This window comes from Pteronotus mesoamericanus, unplaced genomic scaffold, assembly GCF_021234165.1.
Source record: "Pteronotus mesoamericanus isolate MK-2021 breed Mesoamerican mustached bat unplaced genomic scaffold, CSHL_Meso_final scaffold_85, whole genome shotgun sequence".
Classification (NCBI taxonomy): Eukaryota; Metazoa; Chordata; class Mammalia; order Chiroptera; family Mormoopidae; genus Pteronotus; species Pteronotus mesoamericanus.
Genome location: NW_026555329.1, coordinates 6,841,486 through 6,856,484, shown reverse-complemented (window position 1 = coordinate 6,856,484; position 14,999 = coordinate 6,841,486). Strand labels below are relative to the sequence as shown.

The 14,999-nt window shown below is 38.6% G+C and overlaps 1 protein-coding gene across 1 annotated transcript in view; it reads left to right on the top strand.

Moving 5' to 3' along the window:
* ABCB5 (ATP binding cassette subfamily B member 5) overlaps positions 1 to 12,567 on the top strand; it is a 90,652-nt gene extending 78,085 nt beyond the window's left edge. Inside the window, exons 23-27 of the mRNA XM_054564528.1 lie at positions 5,476 to 5,632; positions 5,973 to 6,170; positions 7,128 to 7,334; positions 10,585 to 10,731; positions 12,370 to 12,567. Coding sequence (XP_054420503.1) covers positions 5,476 to 5,632; positions 5,973 to 6,170; positions 7,128 to 7,334; positions 10,585 to 10,731; positions 12,370 to 12,567 — 907 coding nt within the window. The remainder of the gene's footprint in view (positions 1 to 5,475; positions 5,633 to 5,972; positions 6,171 to 7,127; positions 7,335 to 10,584; positions 10,732 to 12,369) is intronic.
* The last annotated feature ends 2,432 nt before the right edge of the window (positions 12,568 to 14,999 follow it).

The following is a 14,999-nucleotide window of genomic DNA, read 5'->3' as shown; positions in this document are numbered from 1 at the left end:
TGATTACTATCACGCCTACAAGCAAAATCAGGATGTTTCTTGAAAAGGGCCTTTCAAGACTGCCAGCCATTCTTTTCATATGATAATCACTATAACAGCAAACCTTGTATTAAGGATTTGTCATGCATTATCTGATTAATCCTCTCAACTACCCTGCGAAATGTTATGATTCCCCTTTTTACAGATGGGGAATATTAAGACTCACGGAGGTTACCTAACTTGCCCAAAGTCACTTAATAAGTAAGGGGTAGAGCACAGATCAAGTTCATGGCTCAATATGGCAGAGGATTTGCTTGGTAGACATTTATTTTTTTTATTATTGTCATTACGATTTATTACTATTACTACTTCTGTAGACAAACTTTCACAGAATCTTTCTGTAAAAACTTTTTTAAAAACTTTTTTTGTTTTCCAAACACTTGAATATCTAGAGATGGGCTGATTCTTAACATAAATGGAAAAAGTAACTTGTTTAATGTTATTTTATGACCCTAAACTATAAGAGAATCAAAGGCCCCAATAAAAACAAACAACAACAACAAAAAAAATTCCTTCTCCTACTGGCATACCATACATCCTGAATTACCTTTCATTACATTCATTAAAAAGGGTCATTTCTGGAGAAACCATTTTAGCTGTCAGAACATACGTAGAATATTAACATAAGAGTAACAATTAGTGAACAGATATCACATTGTATTTCCCAGTGCCCTGAGGAAAGGAAGAAACAGGGATTTTTCTGAGGTAGGGCAACTAATATCACTTTCTGAGGTTCATTTAACCAGTCTACAGACAAAATAAGGATACCCATGCTTTTTATAGTATGGGCAAAACAGAGAGAGTCTCTGGAAAACATGAGTAGAGAGCCATGCAAAAATGTGAATAGATGAGATTTGTCTTCAACACCAAAATCTCCAGCCTTCTGGGATATCCAATGTAGCCCCCAACTATCATGAAGATGTCACCAGTGTCCCCTTAGACACACTGTTACACCTGGCCTAGAAGACTCTGTGCCTTCCAGAATGTAGGGTGATAGCACTCTATCTAATCAACTAATTGAATGGAAGAGCTTTACAAAGATACTCTGTCCTTCCAGAACCCTCCTCAGGTAAAAAGAACTTTGTATCATTCTCTAAATCAATGGTTTCCCAATTTGGTTTCCAATTAAGGAACTGGTTAAAAGTGCAGATATCCAAAAGTCACCCCACAATTCTAACCCACATATTTGTAGATCTGGTTTAGGGCCAGAAATCTACATTTTACCAAATATCCCAGATTATTCTGAGGCACAGAATCTGAGGATCAGACTTTCATTAAGAAATATGAACATGGGGACTGAATCCCAGGCTGCTCCCCACAGTTGCTTAAAACCTTAGGGTTTCCTTTCGGCCACTACCAGAAACCTCCTAGATTTATATAAAAATTGAAGAAGTCATATTTTAATTTATTGTTAAAGATATTTTATTTACTTTCTAAAATGGGCATGTGTTTTCATGATTTATTAAATCATGAAATAAATCATGAAACAGCTTTTCAATAAAAACAGCTTTTCAATAAAAACAGCTTTTCAATAAATATTGGTAGTTGAAATTATAGCTTGAAATAATAAGGGGTAGACAAAAGCCAGCTAGGCCTCCACCACCATCTTTGCTCTGCTAGGCTAGGAAGCCCTGGAAGAACTGTGTGTGTGACAGCGTAATTTGGAAAGCAACCTTAGTTCACCAAAACAAGGAAACAGGAGAGTCTTCTCCAGTGTTCACTTGATGGCAGCCACTCAACTTCTGCTCCGCTCCTCCCCCACGATTATCCAGAAGAGAGGAGGACAAGATAAGGAGACTAAATGGACTGATCAATGACTGAAGGGATCTAAAGGAGGCAAATCAAGGGAGATCTGATATCTAGGGTCCTCTGAAGACTCTAATACAGGAAAGAAGCGGTAACGAACTCCAACGTGCAGAGGCGATAGGCCAGGCCAGCTTGCCATTGGAAAGAGCACCATGTAAGGGAAAGCAATGAACAAGGAGGTTCAAGTTTGTCCTACAGTTTCACAGTTATGTGATCCTAGGCCAACTGCTTGGTTCTCTGGGCTAGAGTCTCATTTGTTAAGAAGTGACAAGTCCCTGCTCTCCTTATCACCTAGGTGATCAAATGGTATAATGTATATGAAAACATTCTATAAAACCCAAAGTACCAAATCAATATAAATTGTATATATTCTCTTTCCCATTTGTTGAGGAAGGAATTTAGGATGGGAAGAAAGGATTTCTGGATTATTACATGGGTGTTAGGAGAAAAGAGTAGGAGTATGGGAATGATTGTAATGGCCACCTCTGTGAGGAAATATAGTCTGCCTTCCAGTCAAAAAAGGAAACCTGCTGAGTGGGGACCTCCAATGTTGTGATTTGATCTGCTGGGCTAATCTATGCTTATAGAAGTGTGAGAGCTTATTTTCCAATAGAAAGCATGCCATTCACTCACTATCTTTCAGTTCTATGAAAGGAATAATAATTTGTTAAGCATTATACTAAGCATCTTATAATATTAATGTACTTAATTCTCACAACAATCCTTTAAGATGTATATAACCTTGTATCTCCTGTTTTCTAACAAGGACACAGAAACATGCCCAGGGTCACACAGCAAATAAATAAATAGTGGAGTTTGGATGGGATCCCAGTCATCTGGCTTCAGAGCCCCAGCTCTGAACCCCTAACCCCAAGTCCTCATGTTATCCCTCTTAGAGTAAGTCACCAAAGGTGTACAGACCAGATATGGAAGCAGGGTTAAGGGGAACAATTAGATCTTAACCAGTAACTATGGAGGATATTCCTAGTTGGCAATCGGCTTAAAATAAGAATTATTTATTTCTATACTTTTTTGTGTTCTTCCTATCCAAAAGATATTTTTAAAATTCAAACTTTATTTCAGCAGCAACAATGAGCACAGGAATTCCCCCATTGCTTGGACATGCTTGGAAAGACCAGTGTAGTGAGGATGTAGTGACAATGGACCCATGAAGCCATGGAGAACCCATAGGATTAGGGAGGAAGAGGCCCAACACCTGAAAATCCTTCCTGTTCAATATTCTCCCCCCCACCAACCCCTACCAACCCAAAGATTTTTGCTATACATTCAGTATAGCAGTATAAATTCAGTATAAATCCATATGAGGATATATTGTGGGTAAGATTTATTCTTCCATGCATGATTTAAGCTTAAGAAAGTTATGGAAGTTAAATTTTAGGATTTTTAATTCCTATTTTATATACTTATGCATAAAGAGTTAATTCAACATGGAAATCATTTCTACACTATGTAATGTTTCTTATAATCTTAGGTAGAGGCATGAATGGGGATAAATAAGCAATTATTATAGATTAATACTTTAACAAATGTGTTATTAGTGACTTTAAAACATTTGTCATTATAGCAAATTGTTCCTCTTTATATATTCCCAAGTAGATGAAATTCCCCAGACAAGCAATGGCATGGGAAGCTGGCCTGAGCATTTCTCTGGAGTAGGCTCTTGGTTCAAACGCCTCTCAGAGTCTGGACCAGATTTGAAGGATGTGGTTTTAACTCTGACATGGAGTGGCAGCACTGTTTGCTGTGCAATACACACTTTTTGAGTAGAAGTGAATGGCTGTTTAGTTTACTCTAATTGGGTCGGACTAGGTTAGGACAGATTCTGTAGCAGGCTAACCTTGGCCTTTTTCCCACCTGGGGAAAAAATATAAAAGAGGTGAAATGTCCCTGACTCAACCTGTATAATCCTCCCGAGCATCAACCCCCATCCCACTCACCCTCCTCTCAACAACATACACAATAAAAACAGCATCAGGACTTTGAACTGGTATTCTGCCTCCTCTAGTGAAACTTTTCTTTTTGCTCTGTTGTGCATCTGGTCATTTACCTCTCACAGACCCAAGTTCTAAATGGAAGGCCCCTCTCCCCTTCTCGGTAAATTTCCTTTTTATGAGGGACCTAACAGAGACATTAGTCTCTGTATGCCTATGCCTAATGCTTTAACTGACTTCCAATGGTGGAAATTTAGGACAGGTAGATATTTTGGGACACCTCAAATCAGAAGAGGAAGTCTTGTTCTGAGAAGGCTTTATCCCTATGGAAACTAGAATCTAGGTCACCTGACTCATGATCCAATTATTTTCCCATCTCACCCGCTGACTCTTGGATTAGACTGAGGCTTAAGCCTGATGCAGTTAGATTTTTTTCCCCTTGCGTTATAAAAAATAAAAACCTCTGACGTGTTCCTTAAACTCAATAGCCACTTCTGATACTAATAATTGGGTATTAAATATTTTGAATGGCATTTTGAGCTTTAAACAACTTCTGTATTAGTACTAAAAATGCCTTGACATCACAGAACTAGTGGTTACAATAATTAGCATCCAGCATCTTAGTAAACTGGTTGTTTTTATATTTTATACTGTGTTTGACCTTTGTAAAGAAAAGATTCAGGACCTGAGGTCTTGGGTCACTGAAGAGACTGCATCAACATCCACCCCTTGGTAGGTACCATCTCCAGAGAAATTCATAAGGATCCCAACTTCCCATGCCATTGCTTGTCCGGAGAATTAACACCTGTTAACCTTGCTCTAAACTAGCGCCACAAACAAGCAACTGGATTCTCTGATATCCTTTTTATGTCTAATGCTTAAATGTTGCCAGTGAAATGTATCCAGTCTTAGCTGAATTATACCTTTTGCTCTGCTACTAAGATGTATTATTTTGCATTCCAGTAAAATATTTTCATGTCTCAAATGAAAAAAAGTGAGAATAACCTTTAACCATGATCATGTGGTATGCCACATTTCAGTGAGTGTTTTGTATGCTATCAAATATCATTTGCGTACTTACCATTTTATATTTAACATGTTTTGAAACTGAGGTCATAATCCACAGCAAACCTAAAAGATCAAAGCTTTTCTTCCAGTCTTGCTAAGGTATATTTTAGTCAGATTTTGTTTTGAGGAGCTTAATAAAGTCTCCATGCTTTGCTCTCTTTAAATCGTGTAGTATCAATTATCTATCTACATGTCAGTATATGCAAAAGGGGGGGCATTTATATCTAATGTGTAAATTCAGATTTCACTCCCAGAGACTCATTCTTCCTATTGTCAGCTGAATTCTTTCATATCTCCAAGCAAGTGAGCCATATACCAAGGTGGCTAAGAAGTTTTATATTCACTAGTTAGGGCCTTTGATCTGTGTCTCTAATTGGAAGAGAAATTTTTAGGATTACCTGAGCTTCAAATGTTATTGCAGTGTACAGAGCAAGAGATGATCGCTGTGTGGTAGAAAATTACAAAAGAGATATCGTTGTTGGGTCTTTAGCATTAGTGGTGTTGTCTGGTTCAAAAGATTACGTTCCTGTGCCTGCTTTTTCCTTTGCTTTTAGAGCTCCATTGTTTGAAACAGGCCTAATTAAGATCCAAATGCTTTATCTTTTGGTAGAGTTTTCACTGCAATTGCATATGGAGCTATGGCCATTGGAGAAACACTTGCTTTGGCGCCTGAATATTCGAGAGCCAAATCTGGGGCTGCACATCTCTTTGCTTTATTGGAAAAGAAACCAACTATAGACAGCTGTAGTCAAGAAGGAAAAAAACCAGTAAGCACATCTATGATTTTAAATGTCCATTTATTGTTAATTGCCCATATTAACAGCTAATCTGCAGAGAACAGATTCACTATGTAGTGAAGCTAAAGGAAAACCGAGCTTTTAAGCAATTTTGTGAAGTCCAGTGGTGAAGACGAGTACAGATATAAATATGTAAACAAAAGTAACAGAAACCAATGTGCAGTCAGCAGCTCTACAGAGAGGAATATGATGTTTAAAATTAAAATAGTGTGGAAACACACAGTTTTCAGAATGCACTCAGCAAGAGTGCTATAATGCATTACAGCCTTTCAAAGGCATCCTTCTAAGCGCTGCCAACTTTCTTTCACAGGACACATGTGAAGGGAATATAGAGTTTCGAGAAGTCTCTTTCTTCTATCCATGTCGTCCAGATGTCCTCATCCTTCGAGGCTTATCCCTCAGTATTGAGACAGGGAAGACAGTAGCATTTGTTGGGAGCAGTGGCTGTGGAAAAAGCACGTCTGTCCAACTCCTGCAGAGATTTTATGACCCCGTGAAAGGACAAATAGTAAGACCTAATTTAAATACAATTTATCTGCGGATTAGTGATGCTATTCTTAAAACATTCTCTTGGGCTTAAGCATCCTCACTGGCTTGGGTAGGGCAAAACAGTACAGTAGTTAAAAGAAAGAAAAAAGAAATCTATCCCTTTACTAAGAGGCCAAGCAAACCAATAACAAAAATGATGGATAGGACTTTGAGGCTAAGTATAAAGACCCAAAGATTCTTCAACTATGATGGTGGTAGAAATTTTGATCTTGCAAGCCATGGAATTCTTTTAAAATACAGGTGTTTAGAAGAACGGTCTAATATCCATATCCAGGCTCTTTAATCTGTTCTGGTTTAAGACAGAGATAATAGTTGCCTTTGTCTCCCTGGTTCAGGCTTTCTGCTATTCCCACTGACCACCTTCAGCACCCCCAGTGCCAGTTCCCACAACCTTTGCATGATGAGGGCTTATCCGAACCAGCTCCAGTAAGTCCCACGTCCTGATCTAAAAAAATTGCAAACTCTCCCTCTTTTGAACTCCAAAGATGGTTTTTCTCACCTGAGTTTTCTTACTCTACATTATATTCAGGTTTTCATTTATCCAATTTGCAGCCTTCTTCCCACCAGAGATTCTCAGTGACAATTTATGAAATAGAACAGTCCTGTTACAGTGGAGGTTGGTCATTTTCAATATGACTTAAGTACAGAGCAGCAGGCTTTACTCCTGACGCTGGGCAGGTCTCTAGAATATTTGGCCATTCCTAGAAAAGTTTGGGAGTTGGCATTTTAGTCATTTACTCAATGTTAGCTTCTATGCGACACATGATTTATGAGCTTTCCTTGGGTAACATTACATTACTAAATAGCTTGAATGCCTAACCTTCTTGTTATGATTTGTATATGTTTGAATACAGCAAACTGTAACATGACACAGTGTTGGATCGTCACATACCATTCTCCATTCTGGTTTTGGCAGCTTTTTGATGGTGTGGATGCAAAGGAATTGAATGTGCAATGGCTCCGCTCCCAAATAGCAATCGTTTCTCAAGAGCCTGTGCTCTTCAACTGTAGCATTGCTGAGAACATCGCCTATGGTGACAACAGCCGTGCTGTGCCATTAGATGAGATAAAAGAAGTAGCAAATGCAGCAAATATCCATTCTTTTATTGAGGGTCTCCCTGAGGTAAGAAAACACCTGAAATCTTGAACTACAAAGCTAAGTTAGCCCAGATAGTTTAGTGGGCCAGCTCAGAAGCAGCAAATCCCCAGTTCCAATTTCCAAAAGCTCTTAAAATTCATTCCCTCTCCTCCCCCTCCATGCACAAATTTTATGTTTTGTGGCCAAAATGATGTGAGGCTATATGCAGTTTTTTCAATCCCATTTAGAAAGAATAATGAAATATTTCTTCACAAATATTCACGTAATTGATTATCAGTTGCTTCCTCAGACCTTTCTGGGGATTTTAAATAATAAATATCATATGTTAAATGTATGTAATATATTGCATATACAATTTATAGTATATTGTCTTTTAAAGCAAAAGAAAAAGGGGGGGGGGAATTCTTAAACAGATATAACCCTCAGGGTTTCAGGTGATACCAAGGAGTCAATCTGATGTGTGCTCAGGGCAATGTATCTACAGTATGTGTCATGGAGGTGACCTGTAGGTGTTGGAAAATGTCGGCCTGGGGCATAGGAGACGAGTTGAAGCAGCACAACTTTGGTCTTAAGGCTCCTCTGAGAATGTGAGTAGCTTAAGGCTCCATATGTAGATGTCCCCTAGTCCCCGCGATATCACACAGTGGCAGCTCAGTCAAGCTACACCCTGTATCCTTGAGGAGGACTTTGACCACTGGAGCCACCCTACAACTCCTTCACAGGGCCCTGCAGGACCTTCCAGCTGGTTTAGGATTAGACACTTTCTGATGTTTCCTCCAGGACCCAAAGGGCTTTTAGCCCCAAGTTCAATGTAAGAAGCCATTGCCCCTTGAGCATCTCATACCACGTCTGTCCAGAAAAAGTCCAGCCATTGTTAACATAATGAGATTGGTTTGCACAACATTGATGTAACCTGGCAGCAGAGAGTGAACTAGAATGTGCGTGCATAAACAATGAACACTTCACTGTACTAGTCAGTGGGGGTGGTAGATGTCATTGAGTGAGCATGTGTACTGCGTAGCCATGGCATTCGAAATGACTGAGCAAGTAGAGCAACAAATCAGCATCCAATTTTGCGTTAAGCTTGAATATTCCTCCATGGGAACTATTGGGATGCTTCAGAAGGCCACAGCTATGGGCAACTGGTGATTGGCAGCTTCATCACAACAACACACCTGCTCATGCATCACATCTTGTGCAGAGTTTTTGTCGAATCATCAAATCTCCCAGGTGACTCAGCCCCCCTATAGCCCTGATTTGGTGCCCTGTGAATTTCTGGCTTTTCCCAAAACTAAAATCACCTTTGAAAGGGAAGAGATTTCAGACAATTGATGAGCTTCAGGAAAATACGACAGGGCACCTGATGGCGACTGGGAGAACTGTGTGTGAAGTCTCAAGGCGCCTACTTTTAAGGGGACTGAGGTGTCATTGTCCTATGTATAATATTCCTCGTATCTTGTATCTTCTTCAAAAAATGTCTCTATTTTTCAAAGTACATGGCTGGATACCTTCTGCACAGACCTCATAAAACAGGCTATTTCCAAACACTCACCATCCCAGTGTTTGCCAGAAAATTTATTTATATTTTCAGTTTAAGCAGGAAAGAATGGAACTCTATGATTCTTTATTAAAAACAAAAACTTTTAAGTGCCTGAAAATGTTTTAAAGTTTCTACTGAAGCAATGAGCATATCTACATTTATATCTATATTTATAATCTGTTCTGCTTAATGATAAGCAACAACATTTGAATTTGACTTTCATCCAATTCATTCTTGAGACTTATATTTTCCTACAGTCCAGCAAAGGCCAAGAAATGTGAAGTGATTTCTAAGATAGTATTGCACCTTCTTCAGGTACATAGAAAAATCCATGTACAATTTAAGCGAGACTAGCTGAAAGAGCTACAAGCTCATTATCATTCCCCAGTTTTCTCTGTTTTGGGTTTAAGATCGGAATCTCTAATTTAGATGGAAATTTTGCAGTGTGTGGAAATGAAAGATATAGTTTTATCAGATTATCCTGCCCTACGATTCTGAAGTTCAGAAAATACATTTGAGGAGGAAGGGGCCCAGCCTGCTATCAGTCCCAGATAAAATTTCAGAGGAGATAGTTGAAGTCTGTTTCCTTTGTAGAGCATTTCACTTTAGAAAAGACACTTTCACTGAGCTTTAATGATTCAGACACCCATTGTTTTATATAAAGCAAGCAACTGTGTATTTTAAATTGAAAAATGAACTTTGAATGAAGTAGACACATTTGTCATGAGACTACGTCATAGGCTTCCTCCATACCCACTTTGCTGGAATGGCGCCCCCTGAAGCAGTCAGACATGAAAGGAGAGACAATTCGTTCCATCGTCTCCAAGGTACTAAGACAAAATGAACAGCATATAATCACGTGCTGTATCTTCTCTGTGATGCTATTTCAGGATCTACCTTTAGAGGGTTGTACCCATGGACTTACTTTCCAGTGGAACTAACCCATCCTCCCATTTAGTCTGGGTACATGTAATTATTAGACAGCTGGCTACCACTGCTAGAAAGCGGTGTGAAACCTTGGAGGGTAGAAGTCAGCGGGACTATCTAGAAAGCAAGCAGGAGACTGCTTTCACCAACTGAACTGACCAATCGTGATTTAGCAGACTACAAAGGCTCCAGGATATGAGAAATTTCCTTTACCCCTCTACAGAGGGAAACACTGGAGGGGGTCACCAGTAAGTAGGAGAGCTTTGGAAACATTGTGAAATGCTGTGTCAGTCAAGATGCCAGCCTAACTTATAGCCGGCAAGATACCCACCTGCACACTGAGAATGGCAACCTGGCATCTGGAGGGATTTGCCAATAAGGATTTAACAGGAGCCAAAATAAAGGAGCCAAAAAATTTCCATGTGTTTAGATACTTTAAGTCATTTTAACCTGAAAATAGAAGGTAATGTAACTTAATAGAAAAAGATTTGTGTTAACTTGGAACTTTTTTTTTTTTTTTTGCCAATAGTTTTTTCTCTTGTGCTTTAATTCAAACAATTCCTTTGTAGAAGTACAATGGCAAAGGTCTGTTGCAAGTGATCAGATTAGATATGTAAATGAGATGGTGTTTACTGCTGGTTTAGCATTTATTTGCAACAAAGCACAACAATACACTTCAGTACTTGTTGGGACACAAATTCTTCCAGAATAGCAAAATTTGAAATATTTAGATGGTTCTCGCCCACAGTTGCCATGGTAATTTAAATAACAAAATCTTACTTTCTTAATTGCATGTTCCTGTACTAGAAATATAACACACAAGTTGGACTAAAAGGAGCACAGCTTTCTGGCGGCCAAAAACAAAGACTAGCTATTGCAAGGGCTCTTCTCCGAAAACCAAAAATTTTATTGTTGGATGAAGCCACTTCAGCCCTTGACAATGAAAATGAAAAGGTAACATCATCTTTATACATCTCAGAATATAATATCAAATATGAGATGGAAGTATTGTGGAAAAAATAAAATCAGTTTAGAGAAAAAAAAGGCCTGGAGAGAATTGTCGTCATAGGGTCACCAGTTCTAATTAAGAAATTGGCCTGTAAAAAAAAGGTTAGAGGCTGGTGGGGAGGTGGGAGACAGCTGGGACACAGGGCATCGCATGTTCTAAAAGGTTTTCTCTCTAGAATGTCTCATTATTTAAAAAGGGGTCTGGATACTTGAAATTTTTCTCCACTCAAGGAAAAAGCACCAAAAAATTAACTTTCTATTTTGTTATTAGTCCAATTAAGCCAAACAAATGAATGAGGCAACCTACCCATCTGCCTGTGTAACACAGGGATCTGCGTGGCAGCGGCAGAGCCTGGTGGTTACTGTGCCTCCTACAGAGGATTTGCTCCATTTGAGAAGGAAACGAGGCAGCAAACAGCCCTGAGACAGGAGAGCCACACTGCAAACACCTTCAGACGTTTAGTTTTGCTATGTCCTTGTCCCCCAGGAGTTCCGTACACCTAGGAGGCCCTTGTTTGTCAAATGAACATCGGTTAAATAAATGATAATCATTAATACAGGGTGGGGCAAACATAGGTTTACAGTTGTTCATATGGAAAATAATGATAGTACAGTAATAAGTAATACAGGAATAAACTGTTTTGTATACTCACAACTCTAAACCTACATTTGCCCCACCTTCTATTTATCGAAGGTTCACTATATGCTATCATCTCAAACATCACAACAATTCAGTGAACTGGGTTATTTTATCATCATGTTCATTTTACAGATTAGAACACTAAGTAAGGCTTAGAAAAGTTAAGCAACTTCCCTGAATTCCAATAGAGGGTGTCTGACCTAAGAACTCCTGTGGTTAACCCCTGCTCAATTGCTGTTTTGTTTGTAGATGATTATCATTCTTGATTTCCACGGAGACAGTGTGGTATGAAAGAAAAAACTTTTTGTTTTTTTTAATCAGATATCTGGGCTGTGTTCCTGGCTTCAGCAGTTACTGTCAGCATGACCTTGGCCAAGTGACTGAATCTTGTCAAATCTTAGTTTACTCATCAGAAAAGTGAAAATACCCCCACCTTACAGGGTTACTGCAAAGATTTAAATGAGATATCATCACTGGCACATTTTACATATTCAACAAATACTGCTTTTACCCTCTAGTCTTATTTCCTTTATACAGCCTTATCACCTCATTGTAGCTGAGATCCTGTTTTAGGAAAATTTTACAGATAAATTCTATTTAAAAAATACTATGAAAAGAAATGAAGAAAGTAAATTAATTAATTCTACTTCTGTGTGGAAATACTACTTTCTGACTTTGAGTTTAGAACCACTTAAATACATACAAATAACCATTTCATTTTTATTCCTTGTCACAAATGCTAGTCCAGTTAAAAGTCTTACTTAAAATGTCCATAATTACTTTTTCTACATATCTATTGAGTAGGGTGACTATTTCTCAAAGTAGGGCAACTTCCTTGAAAATAAGCAAATAAAGAATGTTATTGAATTACCTTAATTGATTTGATTTAGCAAGTTTATTGGCATCTAACCTGAGCTAGTGACCACAATCCTTCTCTCTGCCAGGTGGTTCAGCACACCCTCGATAAGGCCAGCAAGGGCAGGACGTGCCTAGTGGTGGCTCACCGACTCTCCACAATACAGAACGCAGACTTGATAGTGGTTCTGCACAACGGAAGAATAAAGGAATGGGGCACTCATCAAGAGCTCCTGAGAAATCAAGACATGTATTTTAAATTAGTAAACGCACAGTCAGTGCAGTGATGCTGTTTGAGTTAGCACATATTTTGATCTTTGTGTAATGAAAAGAAAGATTACTTAGTAATTATTTGGCATGCTTTGATCTCTTTTACTGATATGTCAATATCTAGAATCATGCTCTTCAAGTACAGACCTGTTCTGTTTACACGCCTTCTTCCCTTAAGATTTTTTTAAAGGAAACAAAAGTTTTCTACTCATTTGAGTGAGATAATGTCTGTATCCCTCACTTTATAAAAATGTTCTGGCATACTTGCTTATAAAGCAGTTTTCTGCAAAATGAATCTATTTTCCCATCAACTTCTGCTATAAAACTGGGACTATGTTCCAGGAGGGAAAATTTACCAAGTTAGCTAAGTTGAAATATTTTATCAAAGAGAGAGTAAGATGTAGCTGGGCCTGTGGCGTTACAGAAAGAACGATTTTAATTTTTAACTTCCAGCACTACGTAACTCAGATTAGAATACTTTGAGCTAGTCCTTTTCTCTACACCTCAGGAATTTCTCTCATAATATCCCTCTCAATGTTTCTCTCCTAATGAATATCCACTGTTTCCAAAAATTATTTCCCTTTGTTAGGGGGATAGGGAGGATTACAGTGTAAAATTTCTGGTAAATTACATGATTATCTTTTACTTTACCAGGAAGTGAAATGCTTCACATGATCCATCCTGAAAATTCCATTATTCTGAGCTTTGGGTTTGGCAGAATAAAGCACAGGCCTAGCAGTGTATGAACATGTAAATTTACTTAAAATAAGAGCTACTGTTATTATGGGTGAAAAATTTGAAACACTTTTATTATTATTTAATCAAATAATTTGTTTAAATTTTATGCATACCTTACTTTATATATGTATGATTTAAAAGTTCTGTGTAAATAACAATATTGGTAATATGAATCATGTTTTCCTTTTACCTAAATATATAATTTCACCTAGTGATTTTATTTCTATTCTTAGTTATATTTTCTTTCATTTACAGTGACACAGCCAGCCTCTCTAAAGTACACTCTTCCAGTAATGTATAATCTTGCTAAAAGATGTACAAAATAAATCGAAATAAAGCGCAGATGCTCACAGACAGTCCAAAGCCTTGGCGATTGATGCTGAGGTGAGAGCGTAGTCCCGGAGCTCGGCGTTGCCATTCGCTGCTCAGCGTGCACACCACCTCTATAGCCCCTGACTACAGAGCAAACCCTGACGCTATTTTCACTTTAACCCTTTTTCCGCAATCAAATATCCTCTTCAGGTTTCTTTCAGATAGAGAAAACAGGTACTAACGTAGGTCTTTCCTAAAAGAAAAGTGGCATGAGGCGAAAGTTCAGAAAGCGGGATTACCATGTATTACCACGGCCTTGTCGTGGGTTATGATCCGTGACTGTGGACCCGTTGGATAGTATTTCTATTCCTGGCTCACATAGGTCCATAAGAACATTTTCCTTCCATTTGCATGGCAAATGTAATTCTAATTAATTTTATTTTTATTTTTAGTCTTACCATAGTTCAAACTGGTTTTATTTAATTCTGAAATTATTTTGTACTTGGGCATACATTGCTGAATTTCATACATTGGCTAATTTCCCTCATGACAATTATTTATATTATGACACATCCCTTAGTCTTGAGTGCATCCTGGTCTCAGGAAAACACTGATCTCTGCCCGTCATGAGACCGACCTCAATTCAAACTTGTTCAGGCATGCTCGCCCTCTGCTTCTCCTTTGCCTTTGGGTTTGGATATACAGTAGTAACAAGAGACAATAATGAAGCGCCAGTTTAAAAAGAAAGTGGGAGAGGTGTGGGGACCTGTAAATACCTGGCCTAGAAAGTCCTACATACAACAAAAATTGCTCACCAGAGAGGCCAGGATCTATCAGAGAGCCCTTCCTAGGAGAAAGGGCTGTTCAGTGAGTCTTAAAATGACTGCAACACTGTGAGAGTACCAGTGGAACAGAAACAGTTTACCATGGATAAGCTATGGCAGATGTTAATGAAAAGGGAAAAAACAAATCCCTACCACGTCACACCTGTTTCCTAACTAACCCAGCCAACCTACTTTATATCTTGCCACTCCTTAAAACAAGCTGCACTGTGTTTTCATGTTAAGTCAACTTAGGTCATAGCTAATAACCTGGTTTTTAGCCTACTCAGTGTGTCACTTTCATGGAATGCATGGAGTGCTTTACATATGACCTAGTGTACCACTGTATGCAGAGGGTATGCACAGGGACTTTGCACATGACCTACGAAAATATTTCCTATTAGTGTTGAGCTATGTACTTACTGTTTAGTTTGAGGTCTTATTCCAAGTGGGTTTGTTAAGTGGAATCATAGATTGATTGGAAAGTTCATTTGTATGAACCAATCAGCCCTGGCAGGTGTGGCTCAGTGGATTGAGAGCCAGCCTGCAAACCAAAAGGTTGCTGGTTCAATTTCTGG